At 34.4% G+C, this 18,247-nt stretch overlaps 3 protein-coding genes across 3 annotated transcripts in view; 1 reads left to right on the top strand and 2 right to left on the bottom strand.

Annotated features, from left to right (window-relative positions):
- Positions 1–18,247, bottom strand: part of LOC139521303 (organic cation transporter-like protein) — a 51,870-nt gene that overhangs the window by 27,353 nt on the left and 6,270 nt on the right. The window lies entirely within an intron of this gene.
- On the top strand, positions 1,018–8,730 carry LOC139519258 (uncharacterized). The gene is made up of 3 exons (XM_071311223.1): positions 1,018–1,077; positions 5,256–5,345; positions 7,212–8,730. The coding sequence occupies exons 1-3, from the start codon at positions 1,039–1,041 to the stop codon at positions 7,767–7,769; spliced, it is 687 nt and encodes a 228-aa protein (XP_071167324.1). The 5' UTR covers positions 1,018–1,038; the 3' UTR covers positions 7,770–8,730.
- Positions 11,819–15,906, bottom strand: LOC139519257 (uncharacterized). Its single transcript, XM_071311222.1, has 2 exons — positions 13,958–15,906; positions 11,819–12,177 (listed from the first exon to the last, which is right to left on the bottom strand). The coding sequence occupies exons 1-2, from the start codon at positions 14,735–14,737 to the stop codon at positions 11,857–11,859; spliced, it is 1,101 nt and encodes a 366-aa protein (XP_071167323.1). The 5' UTR covers positions 14,738–15,906; the 3' UTR covers positions 11,819–11,856.

Raw genomic sequence — 18,247 nt, 5'->3', positions numbered from 1 at the left:
AACGATATATTTTTTATCGAGATCTCGATATATTAAACCGAGATAACGATTTAATAATCCGAGATCTCGATATAACAGTTTCGTTTTATCAAGATAACGATATATTTTTTATCGAGATCTCGATATAACAATTTCGTTTTATCGAGATAACGATATATTTTTTATCGAGATCTCGGTAAAACGGTAATGTTTTATCGTGATCTCGAATTAAAAAAAATATTTTCTAATGTTTTGTGTGTCCCCTTACGGCTTCCGTATATTAAAACAGCATTACACTGTATAAAAATCAATTGTAAAATGTTAAGCAGAACATATCAAAATGATAACCCTCTTTTTTTTTTTTTAAATATTATGCACAATATATTTGAAAAAAATGTTAAACACAATATATTAAAATAATATGCTTCACATCTGTTTTTTACGGAAGCCGTAAGGGGACACACAAAACATTAGAATTTTTTTTTTTTAATTCGAGATCACGATAAAACATTACCGTTTTACCGAGATCTCGATAAAAAATATATCGTTATCTCGATAAAACGAAATTGTTATATCGAGATCTCGATAAAAAATATATCGTTATCTCGATAAAACGAAACTGTTATATCGAGATCTCGGATTATTAAATCGTTATCTCGGTTTAATATATCGAGATCTCGATAAAAAAATATATCGTTATCTCGAGAAAACGAAACTGTTATATCGAGATCTCGGATTATTATATCGTTATCTCGAGAAAACGAAACTTTAATATATCGTTATCTCGAGAAAACGAAACTGTTATATCGAGATCTCGGATTATTATATCGTTATCTCGAGAAAACGAAACTTTAATATATCGTTATCTCGAGAAAACGAAACTGTTATATCGAGATCTCGGATTATTAAATCGTTATCTCGAGAAAACGAAACTTTAATATATCGTTATCTCGAGAAAACGAAACTGTTATATTGAGATCTCGGATTATTATATCGTTATCTCGGATTGTTTAATCGAGATCTCGGATTGTTAGTTATCACGTGTTAACTGATTACAAAATGGCGGATCAAGAGGTGGCAGGCAACCCGGCGGAAGGAGTAAGTATGATTTGTGTGTTTCAAAGCTTGTTTGAATGACTGTTCACTCGATATGCATGATAAAGAAGCCCGGAAAGTTACTTCCAATATTTGATGTGATCAGGATGTTTCACTATTATAGGTGCATTCACATAGGAATATATGATACGGGTAAGAAATCTGTATGGCAATATGTGAGTGAAGCAATTTCACAAATTCGTCAATTAGTCAATTTTTACAGTAAACAAACATGTCTTATGTAGAACTTGTACTGTTACACCACTGTCCTAGGTTAAGGGAGGGTTGGGATCCGGCTAACATGTTTAACCCCGCCACATTATGTATGTATGTGCCTGTCCCAAGTCAGGAGCCTGTAATTCAGTGGTTGTCGTTTGTTGTTGTGTTACATATAGAAAATAAGAGGTGGTATAATTGCCAATGAGACAACTCTCCACAATTAACAACTATAGATCACCGTCCGGCCTTCAACAATGAGCAAATTCCATACCGCATACTCAGCTATAGAAGGCCCCGATATGACAATATAAAACATTTCAAACGAGAAAACTAACGACCTTATTTATATAAAAAATGAACGAAAAACAAATATGTAACACATAAAACAAACATATTTATTTTTCGTTCATTTATTATACATTAATTAGGCCCTTAGTTTTCTTGTTTGCATTGTTTTACATTTGTCATTTCGGGGCCTTTTACAACTGACTATGCGGTATGAGCTTTGCTCATTGTAAAAGGCCGTACGGTGACCTATAGTTGTTAATTTCTGTGTCATTTTTGGTCCCTTTTGGAGAGTTTTCTCATTGGGAAGCATACCACCTCTTCTTTTTTTTATATGCGTATTTTGCGATGTACCTAAACTATTTCAGTCAAAAATATAGACCCTATATATAGTTATGAGATATGATATATAAAAACGATTTCCAAAAACTCTTGGTAAAAAAGATATACATATAATAGCTTGAAAATTCTGAGACAAGTGATCACAAGTGCCTATGGTGAGTGTCAATGTATTTATGGGTTCGTATATATATGGTATATGAGGCTAATAAAGTTATTTCTCTTTTAGTGTATTACTCAAATTCTTATTTTATTTCAATGTGTTTTGTTTTGTTTCGGTTATTAATTCGTTTCGTTACGTTTCGTTTTGTTTCATTTCTTGTTTTAATGGGACCCTAACATGCATGCATTTAATTATGCAAGCATGGTCTTGTATTGTTTATTTAAGTTTTGGGATGGTTAACTTTCTGTTAGTAAGACCCGTTACGGCCTGTCTTTGAAACTGGATAGGCAAATGCTCACATTAATCTGTCACGGCCGAAACAATGTGCTAATATGTCCTCCTCTACAGCATACCTTATGGTGATGCTCCTTAGTAGGAGGTATTATACAAATACAATAAGGTTCGTATCTTCCCCCTTTATTATACTTTCCATGAACTAGGTAAGACATGTTAGAATATAGCGTATTTTTCACCACTATTTTTGCAGAAGTTTGCAGTCACTTCGACACATTCAAGATGTTAAGTTTTATAAAGGACCGACCATTTAAATCTTAAACAGGGGGGCTTTTGTTTAAAGTTCCGAAACAAACAACACTTATTGCGATCCTGAATTTTCAGGAAAAAGACTAGTCAAAATAATTATGACGTCTGGCAAGGCTATTTTAATTTTTTTTCTGGGACGCCTTTCTACGTCTATGACGTCTGGCAAGGCTTTTTTAATTTTTTTTTTTTTCTGGGATGACTTCCTACGATGTAGGATTAATTAAAATAGCCTTGCCATAGGAAGGCGTCCCAGAAAAAAAATTAAAATAGCCTTGCCAGACGTCATAATTATTTGGACTAGAAAAAGACTAATTTGATAGAGGATCTTTTCTGAGGTGGCATTATTATGCTGTATGCAAAGATCTTTCATACAGAATAATAATGCCACCTCAAAGAATAATTAAATGTTCTGGCATTGTCTCACCAACGTTATAAATCCTTATTCTTACTGAGAAAAATAAATCAAATCCCCCCCCCCCCCCTCCTCACCCCGGCATTTCAAGTTAAAGGGTAACTGGACCGTTTCACTCTAGTTACATGTTCGCCCTGGCCTAGGTCAGTTTGCGGTGGGTTCGTTCGCCCATGGATTTCGTTCGCCCTAGGTTCGTTTCCAATTAAAAATACTTTAGTAATTGTGAAGTCAGCTTCAACTTTTTCTAAAAACCCTGTAAGTTATATCTTTAAGATCACCCTCTGTGTTTAAAAGCAGATTTATCTCATTTGGAAAGGAATATGAAAGAAAAATATTATAATTTGTCTATTATATTAAAATAAGATTATTAAACAAAGGAATCTTAAATTATTGATTATCCCTGAAATCATATTAGGGAGTTTGTATAATAATCATTAACATGATTAACATGTTCAGTGAGTATGTAAAATCACTGGTCATTTTCAGGGATTATATATAATTACTAATGATTTCAGTGATTCTACATATTCCCATAAAAATCAGGGATTCTACATAATCCCTGATTATACAAATTCACTGTAACATATATACATAGACATGATACATGTAGATATAGGAAGATGTGGTGTGAATGCCAATGAGACAACTCTCCATCCAAATAACAATTTATAAAAGTAAACCATTATAGGTCAAGGTACGGCCTTCAACACGGAGCCTTGGCTCACATGGAACAGCCAGCTATAAAGGGGCCCAAAAATTCGTAATGTAAAACCATTTATATATTATGAAGAGAAAATACATGGTGTCTGTTCTCTCCGAGTTAATGTATAAAATGTATAAATGTGATCAAATACAGAACACGATAAGTCACGACACACCTTGATTTAAAGTCTCAATACAGTAAAACAACTTTATGAAGGGAAAAAAATCACAAAGCACACAAACGTATATACATGTAAAACAATTTAGACAATACAATAAAATTGTATCACAGTGATTATATAACTTGCAGATAAATTAAATGATAGAAAATATACAGCAAAAACAAGATAAAAAGTTGGTGGAATTTCCAACAAACAATAAAATATATGAAACATGTATGAAACATCAGAGTGAACGGACATAGGACAAACAAGAAGTAGAGTGAACAGGTCCTAGGGCAACGTGAATTAGAGCAAACAGACCCGGATTCATGTTCAAATATCCCTAAAGGACCGACCATTTTAACTTCAGGGGGCCTGACTATTTATAATATCCTGAAATTTGAGGGGGGGAATTATTTGTCCAGGAAGGGTGGAATAAATTGATCTCAACATGCTCAAAGAGAAAAGTGGGCCTCAAAGGTACAGACCATTTGATTTTTCTGAGGGGGGAGAGGGGAGGCATCTGGGTTTTCTTAGATAAAATTATCCTGGCCCTAAATTTGCTGGGGAAAAAAATCTGGGTCCACATGAAAAGCCAACCCATCCCCCACCCCTGAAAATCAAATGGTCCATGCAACAGTTCTGCCCTTCTCCAAAATAGCTGGATTAACCGTAAATTCCTGTATCTTGGGAAAAACATGCTTTGTTTCGATGTGTGCAATAAATGAATAAAATTTCACGCACTGAAATTTTCTGACTCAACAGAGTTTTATTTGCCTACTGTCCTTTCTGTCCAGATTTAATACACAGACAGTAAGTGTGCATTCATTGTGACATGTCCACAATCTATGTGCCATCCCGGTTCCGTCAATCTCTGAAAGCAGAGGACTCCCTAGATCCACATTCTCACTACTGACCTACAGAACTAGAACTCTGTGCTATGGATATTGCGGTTCCGTGTGCCAGGATACCCGGCGTGAATATGAAAAAGTCTGAAGTAAGCATGTTTAAGTCAGTGCTGGTTGAGTATAACTTAATCAGCCATAACACCAAAAACTAAAGTAAAGTTTTCCATACGATTATCTGTTTCTCAAAATGGGGAACATCTTTTCTCCCATTGTTGGCGAATTTCCATATTTTTGCGCAACGGCCTGATTTAATATTATTTAATTGAATTCAAAGGTATGTGTTTTCTCCATGGAAGAGTTATTGCCCCTGATAAGCGTTATTTATCGATTTTTTAAATTTTATTGTTTTTATTTATTGACTACTGCCCTGGATTTTTGCTCATCAGTTCGGTAATTTTGTTATTACTCTTGATGTTATTATCATATTGATATTTGTCTTTGTTTTACAGAAAGAAATGGATGACTACTGTGAAGTATTTGAATTTTTAAGAAATGGAAATGCATCAGATGAATCAATACAAACAATTGGAGAAGAGAAGGTACATTATCATTATTACATGTATATTCACATTTCAATACACAATACTACATTATAATTGGGGGTACTTTATACTACCTCAGGCATAGATTACCTTAGCTGGATTTGGCAAAACTTTTATGAATTTTGGTCCTCAATGCTCTTCAACTTCGTACTTTATTTGGCCTTTTTAACTTTTTTGGATTCGAGCGTCACTGATGAGTCTTTTGTAGACGAAACGCGCGTCTGGCGTATATACTAAATTTTGTCCTGGTATCTATGATGAGTTTATTTATACTTTCACAGTTTTAATCATGTTTATAAGCTCTTTAAATTATTTTGCTGGAAGTTTTATGGTATACAAATGTCTGTCTATTTGTCATCCACATGTCACACTGTTAATTAAGGCCACGCTGACTATCAACGGGAGCCCTAAAGTAATTAGATTGTCAGTCCGTCCAAATTGTGTCCGCTCTACATGATTGTTAACCAACATGAGAAAGTGTGTTGCATACAAGAATGCATATAATATGCATATGAATTTAAACCTATTTGTGTCCCCATCACAACTTTCTCTTGTGAGCTCACCTGGACCGAAGGTGCTTGTAAGCTATTGTCATCACTCAATGGTGTCCATTTTGTTTATCTGTTAAGTTAACAAACGTATGAAGCCACTAAAGGGATTTAGACGAAACATTGCCACAATCCTCTTTAGGGTATATTTTCTTAAAAAATTGTGTCGCACATAGCCATTTTCCGAAAAACATGGCTGCCGTTACTAAAAAATAGACCTTGGAGATGTGGACAGCCTATTTGGCCATATCTGGGACTATTATACTAAAAAATAAAAAAAGGCAAATCCAAACTATCACCTATAAATATGACTTTACAACAAACCGAACTTGCGTAATTCTTTTCAATCAAAAGTTATAAGACATTTTATGAATCATATACTTTTTTCCACATCGTCCCCACGCTATTTTAATCCTGAAAATTTCAATTTTTATATGTTAATTTTTACAATTAAGGCGGGATTTGGTGATTTATATTAACTGTCAAAGATCGGGATATCTTTTATCATTAAAGTAATCATGTTTATGTTAAGGATAATCATTACTAATACATTGTAACTATAAAATAGAAAAACAAATTACCGAAATTATAAGATCAAGGCACGATGTCACTGTCAAAACAATATGGCGTATCAATAAATAGCGCAGGTAAAGTCTCGTTCTAACGGCTGTGATGTAGATATTATTACACTGATTGGTGTAACGGTTTCCAGTCCCGTTAGTATTATAGTCCCAGGCCATGTAGAGACTAAAGGAGTCAACATTCCTTCTACCGAATTAGAAGATCTGCTAAAGTCTCCATTGTACGGCAAGTCGTACGACAATCCCTTATTTGGGGTTTATCCCCTTAAACTTCAAAATTGACCATATTTGCTGTTAATTGCATATATTTTGAAAATGGTATTATTAAAGATTATCACATGGCATTTTCCATATCGGCCCAATTAATAGCCAAAGACTCTCATATCGGACCAAGGGCTTTAGCCCAAGGTATAGATATGGGTCAAGGGCTGATAATAGGGTCGATATGGAAAATGCCATATTCTTCTTCTTCTTTATTCTTTCCTCCACTATATAGATCTGGAGTACCAATACTTGTGTAGTGTAGCATGGGTAAGCAACTGAGTAATGTAAGCAACTGAGTAATGTAAGCAACTGTGTGCATGTACAGGAATAATTTACAGTGAATAATAATCTATTTATCACATATTTAGCAATTGAAAAAAAATGAGCTAAAAAGTAAACATTGAATAAAGAGTGTTTAGTTGTTTAATTTCTTTGTTTTTGTACATTCGTTCTTCATTCTTTATTGAAAGCTGAAAGGGAATGACAATGCCAAAAAGCAAGAGAGGAAGATTGAAATTGGGTGGTTTGATTACGATTACAGAAGTAGTGAATATCGTCAAGTCAGGACACTAAATGGTGGAGGCGTAAGATACATCAATGCACCGAAGACCTGGATGCAAGATGATATCCTGCAACATGGGAAGAAGGTATTTTTCCTGAATGGCAAATCGAAAAGAGGAAACGTAACAGATTTTCAATTTGAAGTCAGAAATTTTATGGGAGGCAGAATGGACAATGATTGCACAATTGGAGACCTATATACTTTGACAGGATCAAAACTTCTACGATTTTACATATACAGCAAGAAGTTACCAACAACTGCTGTGGGCTGTTCTGAAATGGAATCTCCATCCGATGATAGTTTACCTGATCACAAATTACTACAAGTAAATAAACAAGTCGCTAACTTATCTTCTGATCCATCAAATGAATCACCTTCAAAGACTTCATCATTAACTCCACAAACAGGCCAGCTAAGAGTTCAAGAGTTTATGAAGACAAGAACCCAACAGTTGCAAAAGTGTTGAAACTTCTAAAGTTTCCTGATGTTCTTGAACTCAAAGAACAGATTGTGGCTGGTTATCTTTAAAAGTTTATAAAAAGTTTAGACGAGAAAGGACTTCAAAACTTTATGCGTTTTTGTACTGGATCAAACCTCCTGAAAGTATTATCGATATGGGTCAACTATCCATCATAAACATATTAAAATCTTTGACCCTGTAAAAATCAAAAGGGTCCTGATCTTAACTAGGTAAACATTATCTAAAGGGTTTACTAACAATGTTCAAATGGCTTGAAATAGATCATGAGGTTAGACTCAGTATTTGTAAAGCAGTAAAGCTATCAAAATATTGGTCAGCATATTAATTACATTGCTCCAATGTCTCGTCTTGGGAGATATGTCCCTTTTTTGCCTTTTTTTTTAATAAGCTGTAGGAGTACTTTCTGAAAGTATCAGAGTAGTTTCCAGCAACTGGGGTAATTTTAGGCATGTAACCAATAAATAACCTTTCCACCATTATTTTAACTCGTTGACACTTTTATTCAGTGTGAATTACACTTTTTTTCTGAGTCAGAGGTATTCCTGTCGAAATTTTGTTTTCATTTTTTTCAAATTTAGACCAATTTAAATAAGATCATAAAGTTTTTAGCTTTTTTTCTTTATTAAAACTTTAATATCATATGCACTGAATGTAACTTTTTAATGTAAATATTATTAAGTAAACATGATTAAGTTTGCTTTTCAGTTCAATATATAAAATGTACTGAGTATGATGCATTACTGAGAATGGCCTGAGCCTGTATTCATAAAAATACTGAAGTTAAGATTTCCATTTAGAGTACCAGTAGACGTCCATTGCTTTTGAAGAAAAAACTGTCCTTTACGAACAAATATAACCTTAAGATGTGTTATGCATACGGGCCCCCATTTTTCAGCTTTATATTATTTTGTCAGTTTTGTTGACCAAATAAAGATATTGAAGGAGATTTCATGATATTTATTTTTTAGCTTAGCATACCTAGCCGAAGACTATTTGTGCTTTTGCTTTCCATCGTATGTCGCCCGCTGTTAACATTCCGAAAATTTTCTCTCAAAAACCACTGAAGGGATTTACTTTGAACTTGGCACAGTCTATCTTTCATGTCCTTATGCTACATTTAAAGCTCACCTGACCATCAAGTTGCATCCGTCGTCAGTCGTAATCTTTTCACATTTTCATCTTCTTCTTTGAAACCACTGGACGGATTTAAACGAAACTTTATAGGAATGTTCAGTTGAAGGTTCTTTACGAACTTACTTATTTTTGTTCTGGTCCAATGAAAAACAGGGTCGCTATAGCAAATCTTAGATTCTCATTGGCCGATTTTCTAAAATCTTCTCCTCTGAAACTGTTAGGCTAAATGTTTTGAAACTTCACAGTAATGACGAACGACAGATTTATTTGCTAATTTAGTTGCGTGGGAATATTTGAAAGCTTCCGTCCTTCCACCGAAACATTTCTTGTGGACACTCTAGAATCAGCATGCTTCGTTTGATGATAGTCCAAAACAATATCACGGATGCTTTTGAATTTCAAAGTCAGAGGTCAAGGTCGCAGTAATACTTGTAATTGTTTATGTTGTCCATATCATCCCTTTGTGGACACTTTAGAATCAACATCTTTCAATGAGTTTTGACGAGTTTTGATGATAGTCCTTTGTATCTACTCGGAAGCTATCGATTTTCAAGGTAAAAGGTCAAGGTCTCAGCGTGGGAATGGTGTGTGTGCGGTGAAACGTTAGTCTGAATCATGCTTTACAGCGTTAAGAGTCGTTACTTTCAGGGTTTTTGTCTCGCCAGCGACTTCTGTCGCAGAAAGCGAGACTTAGGAATAGTGATCCGGTAGCGTTAGCGCTTGATTTAAAAGCTTTATTTTCCAGAAGGTAGATGACCTGGATAATTCATACTTTATATATAGATGCCTTATGTTACGAACTTTTCGTCTGTCATGACGATTTTCCTTGTCGTCATTTCCATGGTTCAGTAACTACTTGAGAAAAAAAATCTTTTTCTTTTGCAATGATAATTTCTCGCTTAATATAAGTAATAGGATACCCGTATATTTGATATGTACTACCTTGCAAGGTCCTCATGTCTGTCAGTCAGTTTTCACTTGGCCTCGACATCATTGCATGGATCAGTTAACAAGGTTAATGTTTGTTTATGTGTTACATATTTGTTTTTCGTTCATTTTTTTTTTTTCATAAATAAGGCCGTTAGTTTTCTCGTTTGAATTGTTTTACAGTGTCTTATCGGGGCCTCTTATAGCTGACTATGCGGTATGGGCTTTGCTCATTGTTGAAGGCCGTACGATGACCTATAGTTGTTAATGTCTGTGTCATTTTTGTCTTTTGTGGATAGTTGTCTCATTGGCAATCATACCACATCTTCTTTTTTATAAGTCCATATCTATAAAGCAATAGGTCTTCTATAATTGGTTGTGCAATGATTGTAGTTGTTCATGTCCAACTGGCAGGTGACATCTGACCGTGACCTCATTTTCATGATTCAGTGGTCAAAGTATATTTTTTTGGTGTTTTGGTCTATTTTGCAGATACTATAAGTATCCAGTCAATTATATTTGGTGTATGGAATGTTTGTAAGGTGTACATGTCTGTCTGTCAATAATAATCTGACCTTGACCTCTTTTTCATGGTTGACTGGCCAAATTAAAAATTTGTGATATGGTCTATTTCTCAGAAGTCAATTATATTTCGTGTATGGATTCCATTCTGGCAATAATCATTTGACCTTGACCTCAAGGTCATGGTTCATTGGCCAATGTTACATTTATCTGATTTGGCCTTCTTTCAGATACTAAAGGGATAGTATAACTATATTTGGTGTAGGGAATAATTGTAAGGTGTGTATGTCTGTTAAGTAGGTGTAAGTTGATCTTGACCTATATTTCATGGTCAAGGTTATTTTTTAAGAGGTTTATTCGGAGATACTTTTAGCAATAGGTAAACTAGATTTGTTGTATGGAATGAGTGCATGAACTACATTTCTGTCTGAAAGGGTTTATCTCACCTTCGTCTCATGTACATTGATCATTTAAATGTTTATTTATTTATAATGCTTGTGGTTTAAACTTGTTTTTTATACTTACAACATAAGTTATATTATGAACACTGGAACAGGCGAGACATTTCAGTGTGTCCACTCTTTTTCATACGAATCGAAATGTTGCTCATAGTGCTCAAAGCTATGCTAATACGACTCATGTCTATTTTTGAGGAATTTTGGACACGAGACACAAACACCTAACAAGTGAGTGAAAGAGACCGAGAGAGTCGTTGCTCGCAGGGTACCTCATACTACTCGTATGGTTGCTCATACGACTCGTGGCTTTTTCGTATGACTCGTTGGCTTGCTCATACGACTCATGGTTACATTTTGCATCGGCCACAGTCTCTCTTCTCCTCCTTTGCTGTCAAAATAACGCCAAAAGTAGGAAAAGCAAGGTTGTGAGCACGGATCAGAGCAGTGTAGATCACCGGGGGTACCGGGAATAGGAACGGAAAAGAGCCCATTGGAGCGAGAAAAAAAACAAAAGACAAAGGTGGGGATAAGTTGTGTGGGGAGAGCTATTTTGAGCGAAAAGAAGAAAAGAAAAAGGTTGGGATACGGTGCAAGAGAGCGCAAAAGAAGAAGAATTTTTTTTTAGCAAAAAGAACAAAAGACCAACGTTTGGATACGGTGTGAGATAGAGCAAAAGAAAGAGAAGCATTGGAGAATATCTCAGAGAATTGACATACGGAACAAGATGGAACAAGTGTAATTAGCAAACAGTTGATTGACAGTTCAAGTATCAAAAGACCTATATATGTACGCACTCGGTCTGATATACAACAAAAATCATTAGCATGGTTATTTCCACGTATCATTTTGGAACGTTTACAAAGTCAAAAGCCAAGATCTTTATAAAAAAAAACTACCATATTTTGTACCTGTGTGATAGAAGAACATCGGTTACACCCATTTTCGTAAGGTACTGCTTTGTATATCACTACATGCAAATACAAAAGAGCGAGAGCATAAACCAATTTATTTATTTTGTATCTCTTTCATTTTCATAGCTGTTGAATAAACCAGCGACGCAAACTTAGGTATAGCGCTACTGACTCGTCGACGTTTTCGGGTGGTTTCAGTAGATTTTCCTCCATGTAAATGCATCCCAACTCAAAAATCTCTTCTTCGCATGGGTACTCGTCCTCTTCAGCGCATTCTGATCGACAAAAGTGTAGCACGTCGTCATCGACCTGTCGAATATGCTCCTCAGCATTGAACAAGTCGGGATAAAGATACATGTTGACAGGCCGTCCATGAAAAACATACTCTCTACTTCTAATATAATGAGTGTTCCATACCTGCGCAGTGTCATCTAGTTCGTTCTGTAAAAAAGACAAAGCCATTTTTCATTTTTAATCAGGACAAAAGGCCAATCAAATCACAAGATTTTCAAATGCAATTTGATTAAAATCTTCCCCATTAATTGTACACTACCGTTAGAAGTAGGGCTGATCAGTTTGTTCCAAATGTCCCTGTAAAAGTCCAATCTTGTTGGCGTAATTGTCTTCTCTAGGTTCTGATTGGCAAACATACATTAAGACGAAACGTCGACTGAAAGTATATGTGTCATTCTCAAAATATGTCCAGATTCAACAGCACACGATTAAAAGGTGGGGGAAGTGGGTGTTCCGGGTATGTGCACCCCCTTTTTTTTTTGGAAAATTTTGTTAAATTCATGTGAAATATAGGCCAAAATCGGCAAATAGTAGCCTGGCACACCACCACCCCTCATTTGTTCTAGCACCCTTCCTTTTCAAAATTCTCGGATCGTCCACCTTAGACGGATTTGTTATCACATAAGCAACACGACGGGTGCCGCATGTGGAGCAGGATCTGCTTACCCTTCCGGAGCACCTGAGATCACTCCTAGTTTTTTGGTGGGGTTCGTGTTGTTTATTCTTTAGTTTTCTATGTTGTGTCGTGTGTGCTGTTGTTTGTTTGTCTTTTTCATTTTTAGCCATGGCGTTGTCAGTTTGTTTTAGATTTATGAGTTTGACTGTCCCTTTGGTATCTTTCGTCCCTCTTCTACAATTTCGCGTTACCGAGAAATCCTAATGTGGGTAACTTTTTTCTATGATGTTATTTTTTTTTCTGTTCCAGATCACATTTGATATGTATGTCGTTTACGAGTTTATACGTTAAAATAGGATATTACTTATTACAAAAACTCCTATACGTTACAATCATTAGAAGTCAGGTACAATTTATGGAATAAATGCCAATCAGATACCAAATCATCGAACAATTAAATCGTGACATACGGAGGCCGCCATGCAGCATGTACACCATGTACGACCGTCTATGTATGGTCCCATAGGGCATCATGAGGATATGCCAACTTAACACCAAGGCAAACCAAATGAGAAACCTTCTCCCAGAAAGAAATTAAAAGATTAATTCAAATACAAACTCTGACAAAGGTTCCTGGCATAAGACAGGCGCACACTTAAAAATATGAGGCGGGGTTAAACGTATTTAATGCAGCCTGTCCCTGATATACCAAGATGAGAATAACAATTTTGAACAAGTAAAACGTACAATCTAAATAAGAATTAAAAAGGATCCAATTCATCGAGAAAAATCATAGACAATTTACCATGTTTACAGAAAAAGAAGACAAAACATAAATAAAAAGATTCACAAGAGAACACTCGCTGTTGCTGACAGGCAGCTCAGACAACCTAAACGACTGATAATAGAAAAAAAAACCCAAGCACCTCGATATCAAATCCTTCATCCTAAAATAAATTAGTCAAATGAAAATTACTACGATGAATACGGAGTGACATTCCAATGATTTAGTAGATACAGTAGATCGTGTAATGACCTAACTGATAACTAAAATAAAACAATTTTGAAGTGTAAGCCAATTACGTAGTTATGCTCCAAGCAACGTATCAAATAATCTATATTTTCCCTTAAAATACCGTTTGTGAGGGATTGATTAAAAAACATAATACATTCCTTATATCAAAATAAGAGTTTTTAACAAGTAAAACGTACAACAAAAATTGGTATCAAAAAGGATCTTTCAAAGAAAGCCTATTGCCATGAGCTCATATTGGAAGGTAAAATATTTCTACAAATAGAAAAGAAAGGTACCTGAAGTAACTGCATGCAACAAAATTGAATTAGGTTAATGTCAAGTTTGTCTCCTGAAAATTGACCTCGTTCCTGAAGGCCTTTCATCGCTGATATCCATACTTGACAGCACTTCTTTCGCAAAATGCCCCACCAGGACTCAATTCTAGTGTTCATAGTGCTTTTTCCGTAAATGAAAGGTATTGTCACTTCATCTCCAGCAAACAACGTCTGCATTACTGCAACCAGCCCATTTTCTGTGCCCATATCACCTCTCATGCTATATGGATGACCTCTATGCTCTTCTATTGCGTCTATAAAATACCTAGCTATGACTTTTGGATTACTACTAGATCTACCAACTTTGAGCCATATTATTTTCCTGGAAAACCCATCGATGCAAGCATTGATGCATAAGCCGTATCTTTTCAATTTATCGTAGGAGTCCAAATGCCAACAAAAATTTGGCCCCCTTGAAAAATATTCTCTTCTTTTTAGTCTTCGCCGGGCTCTAAGATATACCCCCTCTGGATCAATTGTGTTAAGCATGAGGCTAATGTGGTCTCTTTTTATTTTAAACCCGTGCCGCTTACACTTCTGATACATCCAACGATATCCATGCGCTGGTCCGTATGAAGTGACTTGCGTATGAACAAAGTTAAATACAGATCGAATATTTGAGTAGTCTTTTCTACGAGCAAGATTCATTTCTTTTAAATACCTCTTAACCTGATGAAGTGATATACTAATGGCATGATTCATTTGTAAAATCTTGACAATATCTCTATAAAAGAATTCCATTTCAAAATATCTCTTCACCAAACGAAGCACGTTTACCTACAAAAGAAACTGTCAAGATCAAATATTTTTGTATATATCTATAATACTAAAATAACGAGGTCGAATTTGTCAGCCGTCATGGGGTAAAAATGACAAACCAAAGAATTCAACTTTATATATAGCTAATATTAGAACAATGGTGTTGATTAGAATTTACACCACTCCAGACCCGTTAACAAGTTCCGGGTAGAATCCGATATCGATATAAATAATATATTCACCTGTTACCTATTACCTTATCTGTACGTTGCGCATCTTACAGGCGCACCACAAAACGGTGTATTTAGGATTTTGCTATATACACGGGTCATAATCAAAGGGTTGACACTTCTAAATTCAATCATTGTCATATTGTTCCCTATTGTAGTATTTTAATCAGTATGACTATCTAAGATGTCAATACGAATACAAAAAATCTGGACTTAAAATAAGGCGTATAGGTAGTTTTCGATTTGTTAGCCGGCATGACTTAAAACAGCGAATCAAAGAATTCAACTTTATTTATAACTAATATAGGACAATGCTGTTATTAAAAAATACTCCAATATTACCAATAACTGATAAAATCCAGGTCGACGGGTTCAAACAGAAAGATTTTGAAAGCAGAGAAAACTGTGAAACTTATAATCGGCATGACTTTATCAGATGACAATACTAGTACTAAAATAAGGCTTACGCATAGTTATATACTTTAATTCAGTCACGGACCCGTGATATCACGGGTGTGTTCTAGTATATACAAATGTTATGACTTTGGAACTTTGTTGTAATTTTTGTCTTTTTGTCTACATACATATAGCAGATCTTCCGATTATCCGACTATAGAATTCAAAAGAAAGAGTTCCTCATATCTCATTGAATTGATAAAATGTTTACCCAAAGGATTACTATACACATAATTGATAAAAATTGGGATGAAAATATAATCCTTTTTAGCTCACCTAACTGAAAGTCAGTGTGAGCTTTTACCATCACGTTGCGTCCGTCATCCGTCGTAAACTTTTACATTTTCACCTTCTTCTCTGAAACCACTTGACGGATTTTGACGAAACTATGCAGGAATGTTACCAACAATCCTACCTTTGTTTTGGTCCAATTAAAAACATGGCCGCTACAGCAAATCTTAGATTATGAGCCTAGATCGTTCATATGACGGTCAATGGTACATTAAACAGATGTCAATATTTCTTCTAAAGGATGAACAAACACAATCAAAACATAAAAATGTACCTCCTCTAAAGTTTGGACGCTGATTTATCAACCCATCAAGAAGTACTGTCCCTTTTTCTACCTTCCTGACGGAAATGATCGTGTTCTTCAGTGTTTACAGTATGATTTCTAAGAGAACTTTACCATGTTTTGTTTATACTGTAAACATTCACTAATTGACGAATTTGTTCAATTGATTTATTCAGATATTGCCATACAGATTTCTTACGCATATCATATATTCCCAGCTAAATGCACCTATAATAGTGACACATCACCATAACATCATATATAAAACAAGCTTTAAAACACACAAATCATACTTACTCTTTCCGCCGTGTTGACTGTCACCATTGTGTAATAAGTTGACACGTGATAAGAAGCAATTAAATAATCCGAGATAACGATATAACAATCCGAGATCTCGATATAACAGTTTCGTTTTCTCGAGATAACGATATAATAATCCGAGATCTCGATATAACAGTTTCGTTTTCTCGAGATAACGATATATTTTTTATCGAGATCTCGATATATTAAACCGAGATAACGATTTAATAATCCGAGATCTCGATATAACAGTTTCGTTTTCTCGAGATAACGATATATTAAAGTTTCGTTTTCTCGAGATAACGATATAATAATCCGAGATCTCGATATATAACAGTTTCGTTTTCTCGAGATAACGATATATTAAAGTTTCGTTTTCTCGAGATAACGATATAATAATCCGAGATCTCGATATAACAGTTTCGTTTTCTCGAGATAACGATATATTTTTTATCGAGATCTCGATATAACAATTTCGTTTTATCGAGATAACGATATATTTTTTATCGAGATCTCGGTAAAACGGTAATGTTTTATCGTGATCTCGAATTAAAAAAAATATTTTCTAATGTTTTGTGTGTCCCCTTACGGCTTCCGTAGTTTTTACCACAATATCCACATTTTAGAAAACATTTTCCTTCACATATCGAATCAGATTTTCTGACCCGCCTAAGATAAATAAAGTGTTCAGTAAAAATATCTGTAGGTACCCCCAAAAAAAGGGAAGAATTAGCAACCTCGAACTGGTTCGAGCAAGATACCATTTTTTTTTGGCCAGACGATATCCTTTTTCAGACTTTTGGTGAACAATTACCATTATGTTTTTTTGGGGATTCCCTTTCCTTTTTTACCCTGTGGAATTACTATGAGAATATTACACCAAATGCGAGCTTCCTCTAAAATTTTGTTTTAATTGTCAATAATTAGTTTTTCTATACATTTAGATGCATAAGTTCTCTCTGTTTGAATTACATTTTCATTTGAAAAAAAAACAAAAAAAAACCACCAGATGTTCCATAATCTTCTTCCCCATTTTTTTTTTTTACATGTACCACATATAACATGCTCTGTGGATTTACAAATAGAACATGAATATCCATTTGACGCTGGTTTATGATAAACAAACAATACATGTAAAGTTATCGCTATAACGGAAATCTTGATATTACTAATTTTGAAGTCTTCAATTTTATCTCGAAACCCTGTGTTGGTTATATCTTTTTAAAAATTCATATCTCTGTATTAAAAGCAAAATTATTTCATCTGGCAAGGGATATGAAAGTAAAAAATTATAACTTTTCCATATATATATATTTTTCAAACAAAGTATTATTAAATTTTTCATAATCCCTGAAATTATATTAGAGAATTTGTAGAATAATTATGTTCAGTGATTATATAAAATCACTGGTCATTTTCAGAGATTATATATAATTACTAATGATTTTAGTGATTCTACATATTCCCTGAAAAATCTAGCTAGTTTAGGGATTCTATATAATCACTAAAATTTCCAGGGATTGTGTATAATCACTAGAAAAAAACGTCAGTGATTATATATAATAACTGAATTGAAGAAACAGTTTTATTTATAAAGAAAATGAAAAAAAGTCAAATAATTTATTCTTAAAAAATTGAGACTACTATAAGGTTGTAGTAGTCTCAGTATAAATAAACCTATCATAGATACCAGGACTAAATTAAAATCATAATAAAACATCATGATAAACATTAATTGTGAAATGTTCAGCACAATATATCAAAATTATAACCCAATTTTTTTAAAATTTTAGGCACAATATATTAAAATGTTAAACACAATGTATTTAAATGTTAAACACAATATATTAAAACAATATGCTTCACATCTGTTTTTACAACAATATCCATATTCAAAAAAACGTTTCCTTCACATATCGAATCAGATTTTAC

The sequence above is a fragment of the Mytilus edulis genome, chromosome 4 (genome assembly GCF_963676685.1).
Source record: "Mytilus edulis chromosome 4, xbMytEdul2.2, whole genome shotgun sequence".
Classification (NCBI taxonomy): Eukaryota; Metazoa; Mollusca; class Bivalvia; order Mytilida; family Mytilidae; genus Mytilus; species Mytilus edulis.
This window is presented reverse-complemented; position numbering and strand designations above follow the sequence as displayed.

What these genes read in the sequence shown, in the direction of transcription:
- LOC139519257 (XM_071311222.1), bottom strand. Translation starts at nt 14,737, where the DNA reads ATGGAATTCTTTTATAGAGATATTGTCAAGATTTTACAAATGAATCAT. An exon ending in GTTGCATGCAGTTACTTCAG is followed by an intron (nt 12,178 to 13,957) that starts GTACCTTTCTTT and finishes TCTTTTTTACAG; the next exon opens with AACGAACTAGATGACACTGC.
- LOC139519258 (XM_071311223.1), top strand. Translation starts at nt 1,039, where the DNA reads ATGGCGGATCAAGAGGTGGCAGGCAACCCGGCGGAAGGA. An exon ending in CAGGCAACCCGGCGGAAGGA is followed by an intron (nt 1,078 to 5,255) that starts GTAAGTATGATT and finishes TTTGTTTTACAG; the next exon opens with AAAGAAATGGATGACTACTG. An exon ending in AAACAATTGGAGAAGAGAAG is followed by an intron (nt 5,346 to 7,211) that starts GTACATTATCAT and finishes CTTTATTGAAAG; the next exon opens with CTGAAAGGGAATGACAATGC.